Source organism: Arthrobotrys flagrans (genome assembly GCF_004000055.1).
Source record: "Arthrobotrys flagrans strain CBS H-5679 chromosome Unknown unitig_15, whole genome shotgun sequence".
In the NCBI taxonomy this organism is placed as follows: Eukaryota; Fungi; Ascomycota; class Orbiliomycetes; order Orbiliales; family Orbiliaceae; genus Arthrobotrys; species Arthrobotrys flagrans.
This window is the reverse complement of record NW_027137545.1, coordinates 313,621-336,272: the sequence shown is the minus strand read 5'-3', so window position 1 is coordinate 336,272 and position 22,652 is coordinate 313,621. Positions and strand designations below refer to the sequence as shown.

The 22,652-nt window shown below is 46.7% G+C and overlaps 8 protein-coding genes and 1 further gene across 9 annotated transcripts; 4 read left to right on the top strand and 5 right to left on the bottom strand.

The window, feature by feature from the left end:
• Nucleotides 1-384: 384 nt before the first annotated feature.
• On the bottom strand, nucleotides 385-966 carry DFL_000086 (uncharacterized protein; the record flags this gene model as incomplete). The annotated part of the gene is made up of 3 exons (XM_067638353.1): nucleotides 385-517; nucleotides 581-651; nucleotides 721-966. The coding sequence occupies 3 exons, from the start codon at nucleotides 964-966 to the stop codon at nucleotides 385-387; spliced, it is 450 nt and encodes a 149-aa protein (XP_067494608.1).
• A 2,267-nt stretch (nucleotides 967-3,233) lies between these two features.
• On the top strand, nucleotides 3,234-4,220 carry DFL_000085 (uncharacterized protein; the record flags this gene model as incomplete). The annotated part of the gene is made up of 1 exon (XM_067638242.1): nucleotides 3,234-4,220. The coding sequence occupies one exon, from the start codon at nucleotides 3,234-3,236 to the stop codon at nucleotides 4,218-4,220; it is 987 nt and encodes a 328-aa protein (XP_067494607.1).
• Nucleotides 4,221-4,279: 59 nt separating this feature from the next.
• On the bottom strand, nucleotides 4,280-5,267 carry DFL_000084 (uncharacterized protein; the record flags this gene model as incomplete). 2 transcript variants are annotated; one of them, XM_067638126.1, is made up of 2 exons in its annotated part: nucleotides 4,280-4,731; nucleotides 4,913-5,267. In XM_067638126.1, 2 exons carry the CDS (start codon nucleotides 5,265-5,267, stop codon nucleotides 4,280-4,282), a joined length of 807 nt encoding a protein of 268 aa, XP_067494606.1. The 2 variants fall into 2 exon arrangements, with proteins under 2 accessions (XP_067494606.1, XP_067494605.1); XM_067638125.1 differs by lacking the exon at nucleotides 4,280-4,731 and adding an exon at nucleotides 4,815-4,837.
• A 460-nt stretch (nucleotides 5,268-5,727) lies between these two features.
• On the top strand, nucleotides 5,728-7,838 carry DFL_000083 (uncharacterized protein; the record flags this gene model as incomplete). Its single annotated transcript, XM_067638014.1, has 7 exons — nucleotides 5,728-6,064; nucleotides 6,126-6,166; nucleotides 6,223-6,724; nucleotides 6,785-6,829; nucleotides 6,887-6,996; nucleotides 7,049-7,195; nucleotides 7,257-7,838. 7 exons carry the CDS (start codon nucleotides 5,728-5,730, stop codon nucleotides 7,836-7,838), a joined length of 1,764 nt encoding a protein of 587 aa, XP_067494604.1.
• A 2,070-nt stretch (nucleotides 7,839-9,908) lies between these two features.
• Nucleotides 9,909-11,343, bottom strand: DFL_000082 (uncharacterized protein; the record flags this gene model as incomplete). Its single annotated transcript, XM_067637899.1, has 3 exons — nucleotides 9,909-10,793; nucleotides 10,870-11,081; nucleotides 11,316-11,343. The coding sequence occupies 3 exons, from the start codon at nucleotides 11,341-11,343 to the stop codon at nucleotides 9,909-9,911; spliced, it is 1,125 nt and encodes a 374-aa protein (XP_067494603.1).
• A 1,241-nt stretch (nucleotides 11,344-12,584) lies between these two features.
• Nucleotides 12,585-13,451, bottom strand: DFL_000081.
• Nucleotides 13,452-13,670: 219 nt separating this feature from the next.
• Nucleotides 13,671-14,024, bottom strand: DFL_000080 (uncharacterized protein; the record flags this gene model as incomplete). The annotated part of the gene is made up of 1 exon (XM_067637669.1): nucleotides 13,671-14,024. One exon carries the CDS (start codon nucleotides 14,022-14,024, stop codon nucleotides 13,671-13,673), a length of 354 nt encoding a protein of 117 aa, XP_067494602.1.
• A 1,070-nt stretch (nucleotides 14,025-15,094) lies between these two features.
• DFL_000079 (uncharacterized protein) lies at nucleotides 15,095-17,901 on the top strand (the record flags this gene model as incomplete). The annotated part of the gene is made up of 20 exons (XM_067637551.1): nucleotides 15,095-15,139; nucleotides 15,205-15,352; nucleotides 15,410-15,442; nucleotides 15,500-15,539; nucleotides 15,594-15,751; nucleotides 15,827-15,940; nucleotides 16,001-16,164; nucleotides 16,219-16,315; nucleotides 16,382-16,537; nucleotides 16,588-16,618; nucleotides 16,683-16,753; nucleotides 16,812-16,862; nucleotides 16,920-16,963; nucleotides 17,016-17,053; nucleotides 17,106-17,298; nucleotides 17,350-17,386; nucleotides 17,481-17,672; nucleotides 17,734-17,749; nucleotides 17,809-17,827; nucleotides 17,893-17,901. 20 exons carry the CDS (start codon nucleotides 15,095-15,097, stop codon nucleotides 17,899-17,901), a joined length of 1,656 nt encoding a protein of 551 aa, XP_067494601.1.
• A 4,247-nt stretch (nucleotides 17,902-22,148) lies between these two features.
• DFL_000078 (uncharacterized protein) lies at nucleotides 22,149-22,634 on the top strand (the record flags this gene model as incomplete). Its single annotated transcript, XM_067637439.1, has 1 exon — nucleotides 22,149-22,634. One exon carries the CDS (start codon nucleotides 22,149-22,151, stop codon nucleotides 22,632-22,634), a length of 486 nt encoding a protein of 161 aa, XP_067494600.1.
• Between the last annotated feature and the right edge of the window lie 18 nt (nucleotides 22,635-22,652).

The window sequence follows — 22,652 nt, the reverse complement described above, 5'->3', positions numbered from 1 at the left end:
AGATTCCGAATAGGCTTGGTGGGTTCTTTTTCGATTGGCTCTAAATGCCAAGGCTAGTGATCATCTAACTAGAAACAGAAGTTTATATCATCGTGACGATGCATGTGAAGGAAGCTATGGTCGCTAGGAGTTTTATAGTTTTGGTTCTTGCCTGCGTAGGAGGATTTAGTTAACGAGGTGACTTCTTACGGCCCTTTCATTAATTTCGTTACAGCAAGTGAATTGCTTCAGCCTTCTCCCACAGCCAAGGCAGTGGAGAGTGCAACCTGAGATCCAGTATATATACAATTTCCGTCGCGAGCACTGCGTACTAGCCTATCCAAAAAAAAAAAAAAAAAAAGAGAACAAAAAGAAAAGACAAGAGAGAAGCATTGTAAAGAGCTTTTAAGCATTCAAAGCAACGGTAGATCGCCACAAGAGGTTGGAAATAGCGGCGATGCCGACACTCCATACCAGCGACCTCAGGGCGGAGAGCTTGAGAGTCGAGATATTGATGTACAAGATACTATATAGCACTCTGTCATTTGGGCGCATGTCAGTTGAGAATCCAAACAATGGAGCACGAAGATAAGGAATGTACCTCGATCCAAGGAATACTAGAGCATGGTCATTGAGCGACTTGGTAGGTAGCTGGGCCAAGTTCCCCGCGAGCTATTCCTCAAATTCAACGATAAGACATTTGCGCAATCTAGCGGATTGGGTGAAACAGAAAACACTAACCACGGCAAGTCCCCAAAATCCCAAAATCTCTAACCCATTCGCTGAAGCGGCTTGTGCCCTCTGAGAGCGAGCAAATAGATCAGGCGGTAACCGAGCCCTTAGACCCTCCCATTGGTTTCTGGGATTCGCATTGTCAAAGGCAACATTTTTTCCAGAGGTATTGACAGCCGCGACAGCATACATGTGGGACCCCATGGCGATACCCCACGTGCCAAGGATGGAGAGAAGAGAGTAGTTGTAAGGCATTTTATGCACAACCGGAATTAATAGATGTAACTATTGAATTGTGGAGAGGTTATGAGGTGATTGAATGTGATGATATGTATCTTGAGAATTGCGTCAGTGAGGAGGTACCTTCCTTAAAAACTATCCACTTGAGGACGCTGTTGGAGGTGGTTGTGTTGAGTGAAGTTAAATCGGCCAGATTGTTGCACCGCCAGCCGTGGCAACGATATCTTCTTCGCCTAGCATTGGCGGCTAGGCATTCTACAAACAGAATTGACGGACAGTCTCTTTCATGAAGTTCCAGTGGTAGAGCCGCGGTTAGGTATATTGATGACAAGTTTCGAAATATTAACGTTATGTATCGGGGTTTCAAGTTTCAAATGTATATGTTAGGCTGAGATTCGAGCTGACGTATCCATGCATTTTCGAGGCTACCAACGACTCAAGTCGCACGGCGTACAGCATATTAAAGCTTGAAAGAAAATTGCTTTCAGTCATCATCGTCGCGAACTCGATGGCCGCCTTGTGGAAAGGTTCCAAAGCCGCTTGTGTATGATAAACCAAATATCCCCTAAGATTCCCTTGTCAAAAATTTGTTATGCATCATCATGCGAGATCGATCTTGGTCGCATGTTCGGAATCTGACTATTGACATAGCGAAAGCTTGGCCAGCGATCGACGGTTGTGGGGAATTGTTTCGCAGGGTGGAAGTTTTTCTTTTGTTTCGTTAGCCTTTCAAGCCTTTCAAGCCGCCAAACTTGCAAACTGATCTCAGTAACCGTCTTTAATTGGAATACACTATCGCCTGGAATTACTACCACGAACAAACCATCACGACACCATGATATCACCCGATTCTAAGTATTTTGGTCACAAAATCTATGGAAAAGGCAGTCCCAACCATGCAGGTTTATGCAGTTCAACTCGAGCCCAATTTCCGAAGCCGCTTGACTGGATCGGTCTTAGCGTGCCGAAATGTGATGTTGAAGCCGACGAAACCAAAAGTCAGGTCTGGATGGTAACGACAACTGGACAAACCACTACTATCAATAGCTCAACTATGATAAAAATGCTTCTTAGGTAGATGGCCAATAGCTGTATGCCTTGTAAACTACATGACCATAGAAACCGGCGATTTCCGGGAGGCGATATGGGCTGTGCTTCTCCATCCTCTCATTGCATCCACCAGCACCCTCGAAACAAACCGAGAATTTCAGCGACGGTCCCAACGCAAGCTCGACAACATGCGATTATTCAAGTATCCTCAAAAAACTTCTAAAAAAGGTCTAACGCGCAGGAGTCTTGAAAGACTAGCTCTCTCGGTATGCGATACTAACTCGAGATATCTTGAGGAAGCCGTATATCCGTTGTTGCCAGGTTTCTTATACCGCTCAGTCTTTTGCTTATTTATACCGTGAACGAGGAACGAGGAGCGCGGTTTCCTTTTATTTGGATGAGCTAGACCACTACAAGCTACCGAAGAAGAAAAATGACGAGGAAACTAGCTAGTCCGAAGCTAGAGCATGGCAGCCACCGCGAGGAGAAGTTTCTTGAAATTGGGAACTAGAAAGTTGAGTATCTGTATGCGCGTGTGCGTGGCTGCTAACGGCTACAAGCACCTTGTCGGCAGACATATCAAAAGCGGAATAGCCGATCCTAACGACGTCGATTTGAAAAGCATTAAAAATCACTAATTTCCTAGTTTTATATCTCCATTGCGATTTTGAAATCTGAAACCAGTTCTGGGTCAGCGGCTACATCTCCAACTGGAAAAGCCAAGCCTGTCTTTGACGAGGATGCGTTGGTTGGTGTCGTTGAAGCCATTTTATACCCCGAAGAGGAAATATCCTAAAGAGGCGATGCAAAGCTCCATTCGTCGCAACTCTCATGCCATCCCACCTTGCATGGCCCCTCCCAATCAAAAACTAGCTAATCGCTACCCAGCACTAGTATCCACATCCTATACGACCATAGATTCCAGTTATCACATCCGAACTAACAGCGCGCTCCGTCAGAAAACGGCGTAGTTCATACTATGCGAGTTAAAGGTACTGTACATTGGCAATAAAAGATGTGTAGCTCCCCTCCGGATCCCCAGAGGGAATCCCCTCTTCCTTTCTAGCTAGGTTTCTTCTCTCACTGTATTTGCTCTGTGGCAGTCGCTCCTTCGCCATTCAGCCATCCAGAGGAGCCCAAATTCTCTACTCACACTCGTTTGAACAAATTTATCGGCCTGATGCGTACCTAACCAATCCGACTAGTATTCACTCCCAAAAAATATTACAGTAATGGCCCGCCGTAAGAACCGGGGCTGTTGCTTCGGTCTCTTCGACTGCTTTTCATTTCTATTTCGCAAACCTCCTGTCGGTGGAGAGAAGCTATTGGATCACCCCGAGATTATTGCAGGCATCCTCTCCCATCTTCCACCGAAGGACTTGTTGATGAATATCCGCTTGGTCCATCCGGTCTTCTATGATATTGCGACAACTTCATCTCATCCGATCGTACAATGGAAAACCTGGATGTACGCCCACCCCGATATCCCTCGCGGCCTGGATTACTCGCGAATGTATTCTCCCAACATTGGGCATGAGTTTGCTTACAACCCACCCCGACCATCCCGTGAGATTTCCATCCTCTTATTACCTATAATCAACAAACTCTGGCTTCGTATTATCGAGGACGTCAAACGTGCGCACGACGAGTTGGGATTTAAGCCTGGGAAGGAAAAGGATTATACCCCATTGTTGGATAACGGCAACTATTCTGGTTTGGACGACTTGGTTGGCGACCCCCCTCACGACGTGGACTGGTATATCGAAAAACAGTTGTTGGTGGATATGCCGCACACAATCAGCCAAATGCAAGTTACTCGACCGGCATTAACCGAAGCGGTCAACATTAGCATGAGATGTTTTAGGTGTTGTAGCCGGACGTGCACTTATACAGTCTCGTTTGCGTCGCCGACAGATGGGTTGAGGATTAAAGATTTTGTGACGATGTTGGTGCATGGATTGTTCGATTGGGATCATGGGGCTTGCTCGCAGTGTCTTTGGAATCATAACAGCGTACATTGCGCAGTTGCTATGGAGGTTTCTGGAGTCGCGGACGAAATCGGCGAAGGAAGAGTGTGGTACGACTATGTTGGTGGAAGACAAGTTGGAGAGGAGGGTAGGGGGATGTTTAATATTTTAGGCTTGAGCCTTTTGGCGGATGGCGGGGGGAAGACTTGGGGGAGAGGCGGGGAGTTTCAGAACAAACAACAAATAGTATAAGGAGGATGACAAGGAGTGCGCCTGGTGGTATCGGGAAGAAGATAAGAAAAAACCAGGAATTATTGGGAATGAAGAGAAGGGGGTTCAAATATCATAAAACTGCCGACACCGAATTGACAACCTTCCTCGCGGCAGTGCATGCCTTCTTGCCAAGGCCTTTCCGGAGTCGGATGCAGCCCATCACAGGTCTGGATTTCTTCGAAACCGCATTTGGTGTATACTCTTTTTCCAGCCCGGGAAGCTTCGAGGGCGCATGGAAGGCCTTCCTTCGTCGACTTGTTAACGCCCCACCGTACCAACGCTTCACCGATACCCCGATGCTGGTATGCAGGATCAACGACCAATATATTAAGATGCAAGTGATTTTCAAACCGTGGCATTTGCTTGACAAGGTTTTCGGTTTCTTCGAAGACTTTAGCCATAAGGTCTATGGCTGGCTTATACGCCGACGGGTTCGGGAAAAGAAAGTTATTCAAACGTTCGTGAAGAGCGAAAAGGTTGCGTTCGGATTCTGTATATATCATTTTGGGAGTTTTTATTTTCTTAGTCATCATTTTGTCTAGCGTTTCCCCCCCTTTTCGAATACTGATGGCTTTATAGTATGATTATGATAGATGCTTGATGATGATATGAATATGAACACATAAATCACAGCTTCTATTACTATGTAGGAATATTCAAATGATACTTACTCTGCAGCCAACTATCTCGCCCTTTGACAGCTTCAGGTGTTTCAGGGCCCCTCCTCTGCCATGTCGAGTATCCCACAGGAACTTCCACACCATTTTCTGTCAAATATGCAACAACAACCCACACTGTCGGATCCAGCAGCTCATTCCCGAGATACCGCCAAAACATATGTCGGTGATGTGTTGGGTATTCATGACGAGTCGGATATCGCCAACCAAAAGTCTGGTCGTCCCAGAATGCAGCTGTTGCGACCTCCAACAGCCGGTTGGTGAGCTTCGGATTTGCGTTGCGTTGGGTAATTATTTTTAGAGCGATGTCGCTCTTGCCGGATACCAGCGTTGATGTCGACGATGCCATCTGGATGTTGTAAATAAGTATAGTATATGACTTGAGTCAATCGGAGAATTCGAGCTACAAGAAACTTTGTGCGTCCAGCCAAGAGTTCTTATATCCCCAGCCCGAGCTCCCTGACTCACGACCTCCCCTGCACCTCAGGCCAGGCACCCGCAAAGTTTTACTCGATCTGTACTACGCATGCAACGTCACAGAAACCCGAATTTGAAATAGTCGCTTATCGGCGGTTCCAAAACTTTCGCAGTTCTTGAGAAACTAAAGTTCCATTTCGTTAGCCCCAGGAAACTTCCGGCTTTTCAAACCAAACCGCCCCACGCACGAACGAAAAGAGCAGCTGACGGACGACCTTCTAGAAGGTTACCAGATTCGGTCAGTTACCAGATCCAGCTCAACTACTGGGACAGGGATCCTGTGTCACCATCAGCGCCCCACCTTTTTAGCCTATACTTTCGACGACGCGACAATGTTGGGCATTCGCAACCACATTCTACCCGCTGTTTTTGCGGCTACGGTCTACGGCGCTTTCAAGACGGTTAATAGTTATGATGACTACTTCGGATCTTTATCTTCGTCCAAGGGGCCCAGTGGGCCCGGGCTGTATTGTACTGAACCAAACAGGGTTTATACGGGGTTTGAAGATGCGATTTGGACTTTCCCGGAGATGGCGATGTGCTTTGAAGTGCTTGCAGACGGATCGTTCGGTGAGATTTGGGAAAATCGGGATGAAATCTCTTGGTGGCGGAAGTGGTGGATTCGTGACGTTGAAGGATGGGTGTTTCCGGGATTTTGGGACGGGCATGGTATGTATTCTCTACCAGTATGCTCAAATTCACTTACTATTTAAGCTAATCTTTTGGGAAGCGCATCTTACGCAATATGGCATGATGGAAGTTGGAGTGAAGGTGTTTATCATCCCGTCATCAGTTGGAAAACTGAGCCGACGCTAATAACAGAATAGGCATACAATCAAACAGTCCCACAGATCATATCTTCAATCCTCGCCTACCTCGAAAAGAACCCAACCCATGGTACCCGCTCAAAATGGGTTCTTGGAACCGGATGGGACCAAGCGTATTTTGGTGGTAACATGCCAACAACTGAAGATCTCGTTTCAAATCCACTGTTAACCGATCTATACATCGGCTTATACCGCGTTGACGTCCATTGCATGTGGGTCTCACCCGCTGTGTTGCGATTACTTCCGGATCCGTTACCGCCTACCCCGCTGGGAGGGTCGGTTCCTTCTAGTGGCGTATTCTGCGACAATGCAATGGACGAATGGATTATCCCATTGATACCTGAGATTACGGAGGAAGATATCGAAAATTTTATCACAACAGCTGTGTCCTCTCTTCATTCCGTTGGACTTGTTGGAATAATCGATGCCGCGACGGCGATGAAGGAAGTACCGGTCTATAAGCGCCTTGCAAAATCAGGTAGCCTGGACTTCAGAATCTATGGTATGCTTGAATGTAAAAAGCGGAACACATTTTGTAATGTGGATAAATATCATTTCGCAGACAAGTCTGGGCAGTTCACGCTGACTTCGGCTAAGATATTTGCCGGTAAGCTTTATCTCCTTGCTACTTGATATATCGAGAGTGTTGCTAATGGCACTGTAGATGGAGCTTTGGGATCCTGGGGCGCTGCGCTTCTTGAACCCTATAGCGACAAACCGACTCGAGGGTCAATGTTGATTAATGAGACGGAGTTAGTGAAAGTTGTTTCCCAGGTACTTCCTCTGTATCCCATTTGTTCAGTGGAAAACTCTAACTGTAAGATAGTGGTACGCCGCGGACTGGCAAGTGGGCGTCCATGCTATCGGTGACGCAGCTAATCGAGCGGCTCTGAATGCTTTTGAAGTTGCAATGAAACTTCATCCGGAGATCGATAACGGAAAGAAATTCAAGATCGAGCACGCACAGATTATTGTCCGATACCTTTTCTCTATCCATGCTAGATCCAAGGGCTGACAAGAATATTTATATGCAGCACCCCGATGACCAGATTCGACGCATTGACATCTGCAACAACGCAGGCGTCGAACTAGAAGGCTGCATAGTACCCTCGATCCAACCGACCCACGCAACCTCGGACATGGCATACGCCCTCTCCCGTCTCGGTCCACAGCGTCTACAAGACTCAGCATATAGAATGCAGTCCCTCTTCCCCAAAGTGGAAGTTGGGGTTCCTTTCCCGCCGCACCCAGTCCTTGGCTCCGATTTCCCAGTTGAACCGGCCTCGCCGATTGAGGGGATGTATGCTGCAGTTACAAGGTGCAGTCCAAAGCTTGCAACATGCGAACGTGATGCCGTATGGGATGGAGAAAGGCTTAACAGGCTACAAGCAGTCCAGGGGTTTTCGAGAAATGTAGGGTGGACCGGAATGTTGGAGGGCTGGCGGCAGGTGGGGCAAATGGGCGGCTGGGCTGACTGGGTCGTTCTTGATGGGAATTTGTTCGATGAAACGGTTGATCTGAGGAAGGTGAAGGTTAAAGAGACGTGGGTTGGAGGAAAGAGAGTTTTCAAGAGAGAGGAAGAGCCGGTATTGGAGGGAATTAAGGTGCAGGAGTAGCATAGACAATATTTCCCCGTGAAATCGATGATCGAACCTGCGAGAATACATAGATTAAAATACAGAGATACGTTAGCTGAGTCCCCAAACATATAAAGAACATTATTAAGTTTCATCGAGAATATGACCATGTAGAATATCCCGAGCCAATATCATCGAATTCGAAAGTACTTTCTTTTAGCAGGATCAATGTCATTTTAGTATATATCTTCTTATTTGTTCGAATACAAAACCCCTCCAATAAATACGGGGCCTAGCCTATAGGTTTACTGGAAATACCGGTCGAGGAAGGAAGTTTTATGTAAAGTTTCTATAAGTAAGACAATCAATGCTCGCCTTGAACCTGGATGAATCGATGCCACATAATTTCAATGTTTCAGGTACAATACAACCCCAAGTTTCGCTGGAGAGGGAATTTACTCGGCCCTTCCACCACAACGACAAGAATTTATATCATAGGGCGTCGGTAAGGATATAACTATTTATTGTGCCCCTCCTATTTCAAATATACCACAAGGTCCAGAGATACAACTTATGCCGCCAAATATTCCAGAGATTTCGGGCATACAGCTCGAGCCCATGTCGCCAAATAGTTATGAACCCGAGAGCTCTGAAATGCCAAGCTCTAATGATACCAAGGCTCCGAATATTGCTACGGATAGTCCAACTCCACATGTTCAGGTTTTTATTTCTGCCCTAACAGTGGTCCAGAATAACCAACATGAACAAGGTTTCCCTCTTCTTCGTGACTTCGATGCTGGATATATAGTGCTCACAAACTATGAAATACTTGTAAATGTGCTAAAATATGCGGCGCCACAAGAACTACATAAGCTGCGAGGTGTCAGCACGGCATTCAATGAATTGATCACAACGTCTAAGAGTGACTAGATATATCACATTCAGAGAGGAGGAAACTCCTCGTAGCTCGCAAGAAGAACCAGGATTCCTCAAATTTCATATGCCATCTCGAGGCTCCAAGGTACAGTTACACCCATTTATGGACCGACTCCTGCGAAAGCTGTGGGAGTTCGCATTAGCATCGGACCCCGGGGGCCGCTTAGCTCATTGGTACCCTCAGATACCAAATGATATTTATGTAACAAGGCCATCGGTAAAGAGCATGAGTTCGATGTCCAATCATCCAAATAACATCTGCCACATAATTATCATTTCACAAGCAGCTAGTGTAACTTTAAGGGAGTTCTTTCAAACCTTGGGCCGTCCCCTTATCAAATGCTACGGGGACTTGATCGCCTTCTACCAGAGAGAGAGGTTTCCATTCCGTGATATTTGCGTATCGTCAGGTTTAAATATCTAGTGTCGGGTGCGAGAAACTTTGATAACCAACAAAAGGATGAAAACTTCAGCATCCAACAATATCGCCAGGACTATGGGGTCTATTTTGTCACGAGAAATCAAACCACGAGATGGCTCTAGCAGGTCGGTGCCGGGGTGGCTATTTCGGGTATTGGGGAGCTCCGAACGGCGGTTTGGAACTTACCTCCGCATGAGAGGAGAAGGGAAGATATCACCTGTATATGGAATCCAGTGCTTAAATTGAGCTTCTGGAGACGGGACCCGACGAACAAGAAATGTACGGTCTTTGCTGAGCATAGAAGCGCGGTTCATTTGACAAGAGGGTGGGATGTTAGATGGGACAGCTGACGGAGGAGATTCGCAGCCGCATGAATAATTTAAGGCAGGGTGTTAGGGGCTTTAAAAGCTTCCGTTTGAACATTGGGATATGGGTATTAATCTTGGTGGATTGCTTCATACACTTCTGTTTCTTTCGAACGGATTGTATTTTTCTCTTTAATATTATAACATCGTGCAGGGCGCGATTTCTCTTGCGTTAAATAACTACTTAGGCTGTATATTTGCAAAATTTCCACGCTTTCGCTCATAATCTTGATTTCTGAATTTCCTCACTTGCATTAGAATAGGATTAGAGTTTAGTATTAATGGAAAGCTCTATTCCCAATGAGTTCATATGTTACGACTATTCACAACGGTTCTCCATATATCTTCTCTGATATATACAACTGCTCTGGCTTCTGAAGCTCGCTTCTAACAAGAAATGCCTGCTGGAACATTTATACACTTTGTACTCTTCTTTCCTCCCGTAACACTAACATTCGTCCACTTGAAACCAGTACAAGTAGTCGTCCCGCATTGGATCTGAATATTGACCGCATCACTAGGCACGGTTCCGTAAACATTCTCCAACACGAAGTTCGTGATATTAACACCGTTTGTAGGTGAATTCTTGGTTCCACCGTAAGACTGGTCGACAATAATACCATAGTCAACGACGTCGATGAGGTTTCCTCCGTTGATTTTAATATTTCGGTACGTGATGTCTGAGACTGAAGCGACAGCGCCAGATACGGTCTTTATCCGAATGGCTTGTTGCGATTTCTCGACAACGATGTTTTCGAATGTGACGTTCGAGACGACAGCGCCGTCTGCCACGGAGCCAATTGAGAGACCGTGGCTACCGGAACAGAAACTGTTCGTCATTAGAATATTTTTCCCGGTATTGACGTTCATACAATCGTCTTGATTGTAGACTCTGACATTAGTGATGAACACCCCATCAGCATTGTTAATGTTGAAACCGTCGGTGTTATGCCCACCGAGGGTATCACCATCTCGGTCATCAATCAAGACGTTCTTGACGACGAGGTTGTTAACACGATTTAGACTGAAAGAGTTCTTGGGTGCGTTGAGAATGGTGATTCCGTCGATAACAGAGTCGTTCAGGTTGTTCGCCTTGAAAAACTTTGGCTTAATCTTTCCGCCACCGCCGCCGAGGCCATCCCACCAAAGAGCGCCTTGGCCATCAAGAACACTTCCTGGATCTCCTTTGATTGTGATCTTGTTTCCGCTAATGGAAACCAATGATCCTTCCCATTCGGAATATCCGAATGTTGTGCGACCCCTGAAAATGACCTGTTATAACATCGTATAATCAGCTTAGTTACTTCCAAAGATCTCAATCCAATGAGGAATCTCGTAAAGCACTTACACTGGTTCCTTCCTTCAGCTTTTCTAAATTCAGTGTGACACCAGAAGGCACCGCAAGATCTGAAATGACGATAGTCGAACAAGATGTCTTTGATGCGCTTGCGGAGAGATGGCCATCCGTCCCGCTGAAAGTACATGTGGTTGCCCTTTTGGCGACCGCATTCTCTAGACTTGGGCCAGCCGTCGGTTCTGGAGCCGGGGCCGCTAGTGCGCCTGCGCAAACCAACAGAGCCGTTAGAAATCTAGATAAAATAGCCATTGTTCCGAATTTTTCACAAGGCCACAGGAGCACAGTTCTCCGCTAAGAAACAAAGTGATTTCTTGTCGCGCTAAGCTTTTGCCAATGTATGCCATGAAGTTCACAAGACTTGAGTAGCCAAGCACCTATTTATACAAAATAGTGTGGCATATTCCAACCACGGGACCATCCGACCATTGTTAACGTACCGAACCGTGGGTCGATGGCGGCGGGCATGTCTTAATTTTTGCGCCAAACCTTGTCGCTGCTTACGTCGCTTAGGGGGTTCCATAGATTACCCCGGATTTTTCCACGAATAGGGGTGTGGCTTTTAGCCGGCCCGGAAAATTATATGTCCCGCGCAAAATACACTCTTTGGAGATCTCAACTGTTCCAGCTTAGTGAATGTTTTAAATATAGTCAAATGGTCTCAGGCCACGCGGGCCGCTGATACCACGTTGGTGTAGGATCTTCTCCGTCCGATGTTTTCGTTGTCGCAAAGGGAATGGCACTTGCGATGAAATCCATAGCTCCAGTGCTTATATTCATTACTTTGTACTCAGACCGGGTGATGCTCTCGCAATCGATATCATTATGTAATTATATGATTCTAGAACTCGACTAGAGTACATGTATATACAAATTATTTTATAATTTCGCTATTCCATATCCCTATGCGAATATATCCCGTTGCATGGCTCCCATTGTCATACAATGCCCTGTTTTCTAGGTGAAGTATGGATCAGAGCTAGCCGGTCCAGACCTGGTTACAAACCGGCAGGTAGACAAAGCACATGAGCGCGAAAAGCGCCACCGTCGGTATTTGTAGAGTTATGTCGCAATCGAGCTCCCCAACCTTTTCAACAGGCCCTTGAGATTACGAACATCTAACTCGATATCCCTGTGTTTGGTTGCCCTCATGAGTGAGTCCTCCCCCCACTCCTCTCCCCGAACACAAAATCATCAATACTTCTCACCGATCTATACTTCATATTGATAGCCGAAATCCTACAGAAAAACGCATGGGTTGCTAACAATTCAGGAGAAGGACAATTGCTATTTTGTAGGATTCTTATTTCATTTCCAGGTGTCACTAGATATTCGAGTTGATTTGCGGCATGATCGTTCAGGACTTCAACGGTGTAGACGTCATAGCGACGGAAGTATGTGAATTCAAACGATAACCGTGCATATTTATAGCTCAACCAAAGCTCGCGGGACTGGAAGTGCCCGGCTGCTATAAGGTCTACAGTCAGCAAGCTCTAGGGAGAGTGCCACAGTTGGTGTGAAGATGGACCTCTCAAGGCCGCTAAGAGTGCGGGGAAGTGCTTGTTCACAATTCGTACAATATTGTCCTAACCGGAGGTTATCTCGTTAGCGTTATTCCGAATTGACGCCGGAGAGGATGGTGTTCCGTTTGTTAACTCCCAGGTCAAACTAGCGTCTTCGATTTTCTTCTTATCGTCTTCGGTCCATTGCTAGTATTTTGCCAAAGTCTTCCATCGATCCACGTCTCTACGATGCCAATGAACTGAAATTTTGGATATTATTTCTCCAAGCGCATTGTCGGCGAGAATGGAGCGTATTGGCTTCCAGGCAGTTTGGCTTGGAGAGTCGACGTAAAACCGGATATTCAAGTTCGTGGCCAGTTTGCCGACAGTTTTTAAGTGCTTGCGCACGCACTCAGCCCGCGCTAGGTCCTTGAGAGGCAGATTATCGAGGATTTTGAGGAGGATCTCGCTAGGAAGGGCGATGAGGAGAGACATGGTGCTGGTCCTGGAGCCGAGGTTAGATAGAACCGAAAACCCCAAACATGCAATACTCGTGCACGAAGATTGAAAACGACAGGTTACTCTCCTATTAGAAGTACCTACTTTTTTTTTAATATAGTGGCGTATGTAAGGAAGACTGCCTCGTATCTATAAACACTTTCAAAATATAGCCGACGTTAATGCACTATGACTGTGATAATGCCTGAATCAACCCCGTATCGCTAGCGCGATGCTACCGACCAACCAATTCCTGTCTATGATTGCAGATATGAGGTATATTACCGACCATATAGACTTTAACCCGTGAACGATGCATTGCAACCAAACCCAAACGAAGTGACTCCTATTTTTGTGGCGGCTGTAGTGAGTACAGACCAGACCCGGATCCTCCCCTTTCGCGAATGCTTCCTGCCACATCAACTCGTAGTGGCGAATCTTCCTAACGACGGTGGCATTGACCAATTTGCCATCTGTTGCACAGTGGGGCTTGTGAATTGATGGGAGCAAGACACCCTTCAGAGATTTCTCACGAGACAGCCCATCTCTTTCCACCTCTTGCAGCCATGCTCGCATGGCACTGGGCCTGGGATAGTAGTCGGGAATAGGCGCTGTCTATTGTCGATGGCGTCATCCTCAGAGTACTGGTACGAGTTGGGCACCTCAAAACCAGACTTATCGCGTTCGAGCGCGGCGAATGTGCGCCCGGGGATGGCTGGATTTCGTATTTCGTAGGGAATGCCAAGTTCGCGCTGAATAGCACGAACCTAGAGCGAGAGGACGTTTGTTTCTGCTTCAGCAAGTCGAGTCTCTTGGACCGGCGCCTAGATCGGTGGCGGCAAGAGAAAGCTCCGGACACTGTCGAGGGCCATGAGGCCGCAAACCCAAGCCGCTGTCCTCCACAGCAATAGCAATCTCCCAATGGTTGACAAAGTGGAATGGTATCACTGTCATAGGAGAAGTGAGCAGTTCGGTGTTGGTTTCCCATTGGGACGGGCCAAACATGGTGCTTAACGGGGTCGTGACGATGTGCACATCGTTATGCTGTCCAATGGCCAGATTCAACTCAGCCACAAGCGCCATTTCGTCCAAATGTTCTTCTTTTCGGACGAAGCCGCCGAGCCCGGCGAGGTACTGGCCGACAGCCATTCCCCCAACGTTGGAGGGTTCCGAAACCTTGACATGTGGGAACCATCTGGCGTGGACCACTTCCCAATTCCCTCTTTGTAGAGGGAATATACGCTGGCCGACCGTTCCGGATGCTGAGGTATTCCTCGGTCTTGGGGTGCTCGCGAGAGAACCAGTAATCGAAGTCGCATATTTCTCGTGATAGCTGTCACGCAAGAGGAAGGTCTGGTTGTACTGATTCTCGCTGCCGTTGTGATTTCGAGGAATTTTCTCGGAGCTTGGTCGAGAGCCCGTGATTATCAATTGCCAAGTCCACCCGCCATCGATGCAACTCCAAAAAGCGCGCGCTTCATGTGCGGCTAGTGATTGTATTACCGCGGCGTCCACTCTCGCCACAAATGAGCAATACTGTGTCTTTCAAGGTCGGTCCGTCAGCAAAAAGAAGCTCCTTCCGTTCTCTTAATGCTAAATCCATTCTCCTTTGCGAAACCTTGAAGGAATTTGAGGAGTCCGTCGATGTTTGTCACCGCTTGGAAGTCACCGCTGGGGAGAGGGATGCCCCTGCAGCATCTACCAGCCATTCCGGTTGGAAGAAAGTACTGTGATCGGTCTGATTGGTGGACGGGCCGCGTGGGTAGTCTGTTGGCGGTAGGATGTTGACATGAGTCCAAGATGAGCGGAGTTTAAAGAAAGAAGCGCAGACGAGGCCAACTTCAAACTAGCTTGGTAGGCTGTAGGACAATGCCTTTATACTTAGAATGCCTAAAGGGATCCACGTGTTAACAAAATGAGTATAATACCGTATTAATACCTTTGGTATGGTATTCATTATAATTGTATTGTCAACAAAACAACCGTAGTAATCTACCCCGATGTTCCGGCACAGTAGCTAAATTACTAGCCTCGACAGATGTTTTTAATTCGGACCCTTCTTGTGTTGGTGTGGCGCGAATAAAAAGGGCTGGTGCCCCGATTCGCAACTCAAAAAAATCTATTTCCTGGAGGTCATCGGTCATTTGCGCCCAACTTGCCTGCGCCTGCTTACCTTTAGACCTTCTCGCGAAACCCTCTGATGAAATAGTTCTTTTACGATGAGCGACATCACGGAAGCGGCTGCGCCGCATAGCACCTTTGACGTATGTACGCTGAAGTCCTCATGGTTCGCCTTTCAATCGGGTTGTCACTGACGTACAATGCCTAGACTATCTTGGTGCTCGATTTCGGATCTCAGACCAGTCATCTCATCCTCCGTCGTCTGAGGTCGCTCAAAGTGTATGCGGAAATGCTCAGTTGCACCACCAAACTTGCGGATCTTACCTGGAAGCCTGTTGGCATCATTCTTAGCGGAGGTATGTGCTCTTTCTGTCTAAGGTACGATGCAAGCCCAGCCTTCTAACACCTATTAGGTCCATCCTCTGTTTACGATGAAGGAGCTCCCCGTGAGTGGTTTGCATTATTACGGTCCAGTCGATTGTTTAATAGCTAATGGCGACCAGATGTCGACCCTGCAGTCTTCGATCTCGGGGTGCCCATCCTGTAAGTTGCCATATGGGCCACTGATACGGATGTAACATCCGCTGATAAGCCAAGGGGTATCTGCTATGGCTGCCAGGAACTCGCCTGGCGTATTGACGAACGGAATGTCGCTCGCGGTACTACGCGGGAGTATGGCGAGACGGACCTTGTCATCCACAAGGTTAACCACCACGCCGACCGGCTGTTCGAGGGCCTTGGGGTCTCCCTACGTGGTTCGTCTACCTCTGCATGAAAACGACTCTCTTCTGTCTAGGGCTTATGTGTATCTGACATTTACTACTCGCTAGTTTTCATGAGCCATTTCGACAAGCTTGTTCGTCTTCCTGAGGGCTTCGTGACCATCGCTAGCACGAAGAATGCTGAGTTCGCTGGCATCGCCCATCAGTCGAAGCCCATCTTTGGTTTGTACTTCCCGCCCGTGTCAGAACGGTTAAGAACGAGCTGATAAGTATCGGTGACAGGGATCCAGCTCCACCCCGAGATCTCCCACACGGTGCGAGGGACCGACATCCTCGGTAATTTCGCTCTCGGGGTTTGTGGCGCTCGTGCGGATTGGGAGATGGGGAACTTTACCGAGAAGGAGATCATTCGGATCCGGAAGCTTGTCGGAGACACCGCCCAAATTGTATGCGTTTCTTCCTACTCCTGCCTGTGAGGTGACTTACTCACTAGCCTACAGATCGGGGCCGTCTCCGGCGGTGTCGATAGTACGGTAGCCGCTAAACTGATGCAAGAAGCCATCGGCGACAGATTCCACGCTATTCTTGTGGACACCGGTAAGCGACAGGATCAATAGGACATACTCACAAGCATAAGACTAGTTCTCTAATTCTCCCCTATAGGTCTGATGCGTCTGAACGAATGCGCGCAAGTTAAGGAAACTCTGGAGCAGCATCTCGGTATCAACCTTACCATTGTGGATGGGTCCGAGCTCTTTCTTAGCCGTCTCGCCGGAGTTCTGGAACCTGAGGCCAAGCGGAAGATTATCGGCGCGACTTGTGAGTTATCGTCAGGAAAGCCTGCTGGCTTGTCATACTGACTCGGATAGTCATCGACCTCTTCGAGATTGAGGCACTCCGGTAAGCTCGCACTCTATCGAACTCGGCTAGAGAGGCGCGGGGGATTAAGAAAAAACACTTCTAGGATTGAAAAAGAAGCAGAGAACACACCTCTTGCCGGTAAGGTTGAATGGTTTCTCCAGGGCACTCTCTACGGTTAGTTATCGAATCTATCTGCTCGCTTATAGGGTCAGGGTAGCTAATCTTCGCGCAGCCGATCTCATAGAGAGCCTCAGCTTCAAGGGGCCTTCGGCTACGATCAAGTGTATGTCCAACCGCTTATCCCGTGCGCCCTAGAGAATCATGACTAACACCCTTATAGCCCACCATAACGCCGGGGGTCTCCCGGCGCGAATGCAGAACGGCGTAAGTCGGACTACGTGAGGCTCGTGGAGATGGAAGCTAACGTGAAAAACAGGAGGCGCAACTTAAGCTGCTCGAGCCCCTTCGGGAGCTGTAGGTCTATCGCCGAAGCCCCTTGTCGCGGTTGCTAACATTTGTTTCAAAGGTTCAAGGACGAGGTGAGGAGTTTTGGTCGCCAGTTGGGAATCCACGAGGATCTCATAATGAGGCATCCGTTCCCGGGTCCGGGCCTCGGAGTGCGGATCATAGGGGAGATTACACCCGAAAGAGTCGAGATCGTAAGGAAGGCCGATTTCATCTTCATCTCGATGATCAAAGAGGCTGGTATTTACGATGAGGTTCGTGTAAACACCCCGCCGTTCCCGAGATGAGTTGCTAATAGAAGACAGATCACCCAAGCCTACGCTGCGCTTGATACGAACAGAGGTGTGTCTTTCATCTCGCCCTTAAACTTGAGCACGGCTGCCATATCAAGCACATCTGTACGTGGGACGTTTGCCGACTGACGTTTGTGCCGTAGCCGTGGGTGTGCAGGGTGATTCCAGGGTTTACGGGTATATTTGCGTTCTGAGAGCTGTGACCAGCTTGGACATGATGAGCGCTGAGCCGTACGAATTTTCGTGGGATCTCCTCAAGGCTATCAGTCGGCGGATTATCAACGAAGTTGACGGCGTTGCGAGGGTTGTTTACGATACGACATCGAAGCCCCCCGGTAAGATGGCCCTCTTTTCCTCCTAAATGTCCCCGCGCGCATGTAATACTGACAACCGTAGGCACGATCGAACTGGAGTGATGGGTTACTCTTATCGTTTGGATAGACTGATTTCTCAGCTGCGGTGGGTGTGCAGCAAGCGCAGATCTGTTGCAGTACGTAAGGTCCGGCTCCTCCACAGCTGCCTGGCCATCTAGAGCGCGGTATTTAACCTTCGCAGGCATGTTAATCGTCGTAGCCTTTCTTCGAGCTCCGAAATCAGTCTAAGGCAACAGAAATTTGATTGAATGCATTTTTGTAATCCAACACCACAACATATTTGTTCAGGTTCGATTTGGGGCTGATTCGTTCCATGGTGATCCCGACCACCGATGGGCTTTGCGTGGTCCAATTTTGTGCTTTCCAACGTGTTTGCCTTCGGCGCTAATCAAATAGAGGTCACCCAAAGGGCTTATAATACAATTGCTATATTCCTGTGCTCCAAATCAGTAGGGTATTACGTCACGCACTTCCCGCATGGAACAAAATATTGAGAGTTCAATGTCGAAATCATTCGCATGATCACGAAATAGAGACATCAGTTATCAATGCATTGGAATATGAAACCGGTGCGGCTAATCCACGCTGAGCTCATAGGGCAACCAGGTAGACTCCCTGGATTCGACGCGAGGCGATATATCAAGCAACTGCACGGCCATACCTTCCGAAGTCTACGAATCGACAGCCTCAAGGTCGCGAGCTTCTAGTTTAATTGTACCATGATAATAAATATGCAACGCCGGTAGCTTGTCCCGTCGCCGGACGCCTTATTCGTGGCCGGCAGTTGTAGCTATGAAGCGCGAGCCATATAGAAAGTTCCACTGTTCTGCGCGCATATATACCAGAGTCCTCATTTTGAGTCTTTTTTAGGCGTCCACTTTTTTGGCTTATGGACAAACAAATTTGTCACACAACGGAACATTTTTATTGTAACTTGACAAACAGGTAATAAACGGTTCTGTGTTGCACCTGTGTTACGTGTTACGAGCTTGTTGGATGTCACGGACCGAGCGACCGTGGTCTGGGCTGAAACCGATATGGCGGAATGAAACCTAATATGTTATCCGTTTCTATACCATCTGGCTTATAGCGAGGAATTTGTACCGCACTCCGCCAGTGCACATATTACCTATACGCCTCCCATACATCACAGCCACGGGAGGAAATGCCGCAACAATAGTAAGGCAAATAGTGGACCCGAGCGCCGGGCTGCAAAACGAACTTGATGGCAGGCATCGTATTATGGCTGCGCATGTTAATAGCAGGGCAATCCATCGATCTTGGCGCCAAGCCTAATGTCGAAGCGGCAATAGATCGGAAAGAGAACAAAAAAAAAAGGAATTAATGAAAAGTAGACGCTTATTCAGTATCGCATCGATGCATCTCAACAGGACTTTAAACCTGTTGCCTTTCCGTGTATGACAATATTTTCTGTCTCGACCATTGGGAAAAGCTATATCATTGAGAAATATAACCCTCTTGGCCTCAGAAAGATCCTAATATAATCCCCATTGTCGACGCACTGGATCGGAAGGTTTAAAGAATAGCGGCAGCAACGTTACATTGTTCGCTGTTTGTTCACCTAAATACTGCGCACGGACGTCATTAAAGCGCAAGATTTTGTTATTTTGAGGCTTAGAACTACAAGACTACACCGTGCCGAAGCTTATATTTTAGTTACAAATTAAAATAACTAATTTTGGTAGGTTGGTTGGTATTGTGGTGGTAGTCGCAGTCTGATGAGCAAGTTCACAGGCAGGTTCTACGGGGTCATAGGGACACCTTCGTTCCACTCGAAAACTCAAAAATCAAAAAATCTAATATTGCAACAGCTTTAATATAAAAAAGGGAATTCCCAGAGTGAGAAGAATTATATTATTTATTTATATATAAATAGATTATATTTCATAATTAAGGCCATATAATCGTAGTAAAAAGTAGACTAACAAATTGACTTGTGTGCAGACTGTCTATATTGTAAATTTTATTAAAATGGCGAACGATACTAGGTTGAGGAAAAGGAAGTATGGGGAACTATAGGGGCTTTGTGCTACCTGAAAACGAAATTTTTAATTATAATAATCTTAATAAGACTGCTGTAGCTAACTTAGAATCTACGCTGTAGTTATGATTTGACTCCAGGATTGGATATATTATTTTGAGAAGCTAGATCTTAGTGTATATAAGCATATATTTAGAATTGTCAGGAGACGCTCTCCTAGATGTTCGCCCTGGACCTACGGAGTGTGGTGTTAGGAGACTATCGCCCTAGACCTACAGAGTATAGTATCAGGAGACTATCATCCTAAACCTACGGAGTATGATATCAGGAAACCGTAACTATGATATAATATCCAAAATACCACACAACAACACACAACAACACACAGCTACCTTCAACAAGCCTCAAGCCAGGTGGATAAGATCACTGTGGAGTGATCACAGAAAGACCTCCTTCAAAAGTCCATCCTCATGTATATAGAATATGTATATATAGCCACCCTTTAGTGGCGACTTAAATTGGCACTAAATAATCTAAGTCTAAGTTTGAGTACCAAGTTAACCTTACCATCTGAGATACATCGCATCACGCTTCGAGCACCCTCGACAAGTTTCGATACACGTCGTAGCTTTACAAGAATTTAAATTTTGGTAGAGTTATAAGGCTGGTCGGCCGACCGGCTGGTAGACGGTGAACAACACAATTTTGTTCCAGGCAGGCTGTTGATCGTGTTGTGCACACCCAAATTACAACACCTAAATCACACAGTCTGCTCACCGACCTGCAACCTCGCCATTCTCATGAAATTTATAATATAAATAGTTTGTATATAAGTTAATCTGTTAGTCCACCTCCTGCTACGATTACGTAGTTTTAATTATGAAATGTAATTTATTTGTATACGAATAAATAATATAATTCTTCTCACTTTGAGAATTCCCTTTTTTGTGTTGAAGCTGTTGCAACATTAGATTTTTCGATTTTTGAGTTTTTCAAGTGGAACAAAGGTATGTCCCTATGACCCCTCGTAGCTTTGAACAGCACCAGGGCATTTGCTTTGTTTGCTATATGAACTTAAGGGATGTCGTGAGGTTATGAGCTGAAGACCCGTTGGTGCATGCATCTATATTACAGGTAGAGCAACCAATACAGACTTAGGACCCGAGCTAGCTTCGGAAATATGCTGTTTTTTCTTTTTGAATGAGATTGAATCTTTGTTATACGAGGCTCAATACTTCAATCAAGCAGCAATGGCCTGTGCATCCCGGAGAGCACGCCAAATCGTCTTCAAGGCCTCTCGCAAAGTTTCAGGGGATCCTGTACAGGCACAGCGCGGCCTTCATGATGAACATAAACATGCTGTAGGTGAGGGGACAAAGTTGTTCTAAGACCCCACTTATTAATCGCGCCAGCTCGTCATTGAGCGCTCAAATATGGGCTGTCGGGATACGTATTTGCGAGAGGTTTTAATCTCGATCAAGCCAGACTGTCCGGTTCTTGTGCAGAGCATCCCAGCTCAAAGGTCCACCCCCCGCTGAGAAAAATCAGTTCGCCAAACTTAGTATTGATAGGCCTCTGATGTGGCCTGCAGGGTAGTGATGCAGTCCATATACCCTGTTCCTCGTGTCCAAAATCACAAGAAAAATATTGTTTACAGAATTTAACTGTGATTTAATTGTATTGTTTGATTAGGCAAGGAATCTGATATGACAGGGCCTCGCTGCATAACCAGCACAGACTTTTGCCGTAGCTTACAAACTTGGTGCCAGCGGCTGGTTAGCGTTCCGGTATAGGCCGTTGTTTTCACACCAACGTATACTAAAGAGAGGTGTCAGATTGTGGTTCGTCACTAGATCAAGAGGAAACTTACTCCACCGTCAACAACAAGCTTTGTTTCAGTTGTAAAAGTTGAAGGGTCACTCGCAAGATAGAGATAAGCCGTTTTAAACTCATCAATCGTTTCTTTACGTCTATAATTCCACAGTTAGCCTTTCGTTCCTTTGAAACTGCAATTAGGGCGGTCAAACATACTCTATAGGTGTTTTCTTGCTCCAGGGCACCCTGGCTGAGTCTGGCACCAGATCCAGCATTGAAGCGGAAACATAACCAGGGCGGAGTTAACGCGAGCAAATTCTATCCACCCAATCGCCAGCCCTTTAGCGAAGTGAGTCAATGCCAATTTTGCCCTGCAATACAGTGTAGAGGTCTATGGTAATAACTGGATGACGTCCGCCATGCTCGAAGTTATAATAAACGAGTCACCGTAATAATCCTCAAATATTTCTCTGGTCTCTGCTTCCTTCTTGTTAGCCGCCAAACTCACATTAAACAACAAGATATTAGGAATAATCTTCTTAAGAATTTGGAAATAATGTTAGATCGATACCCCCCAATTGCGCCTGAGGATCTCACGCCCAATCAAAAGATGATTCATGATGAAGCAAATCGGATCATTGAGAAATATTTTGGAAATCGGTATGCTCAAGAGCCATGGTGCTCTTCTCGCTGACCTCGCTGGCACTAAGGAGTTCTCTCCAAGGTGCCGAGAGATAGCCACCCTAGCCGTTGGAGAATATTACGGAGCCCCATATGAGTTGTACAGTCATGTTCGCCTTGCAAAGGCGGCCGGATTATCGGATCTTCAAATTGAGGATATCTTGGAAGGACGCGCACCCTCTGGGGGAACTGAGCACGATCTTACCTCATGGGAAGTAGCGCGTGCCTTAGTCGGTGCTGGCAATCTTACTAAAAAGGGTCTTCTTTCAGAAGCTTTGTGGAAGAGGGCAGAGGACGCCTTTGGGAAAAGTGGAGCTGGTGCTCTTATTCACTTTACAGGTTATTATGCCTACATATGTATGATATTAAATGCTGGAGCGGTGACTATTCCTGAGGGGGAGGCTATTTGGCCTATATCAGGATAATAGTTTGATCGATCGATC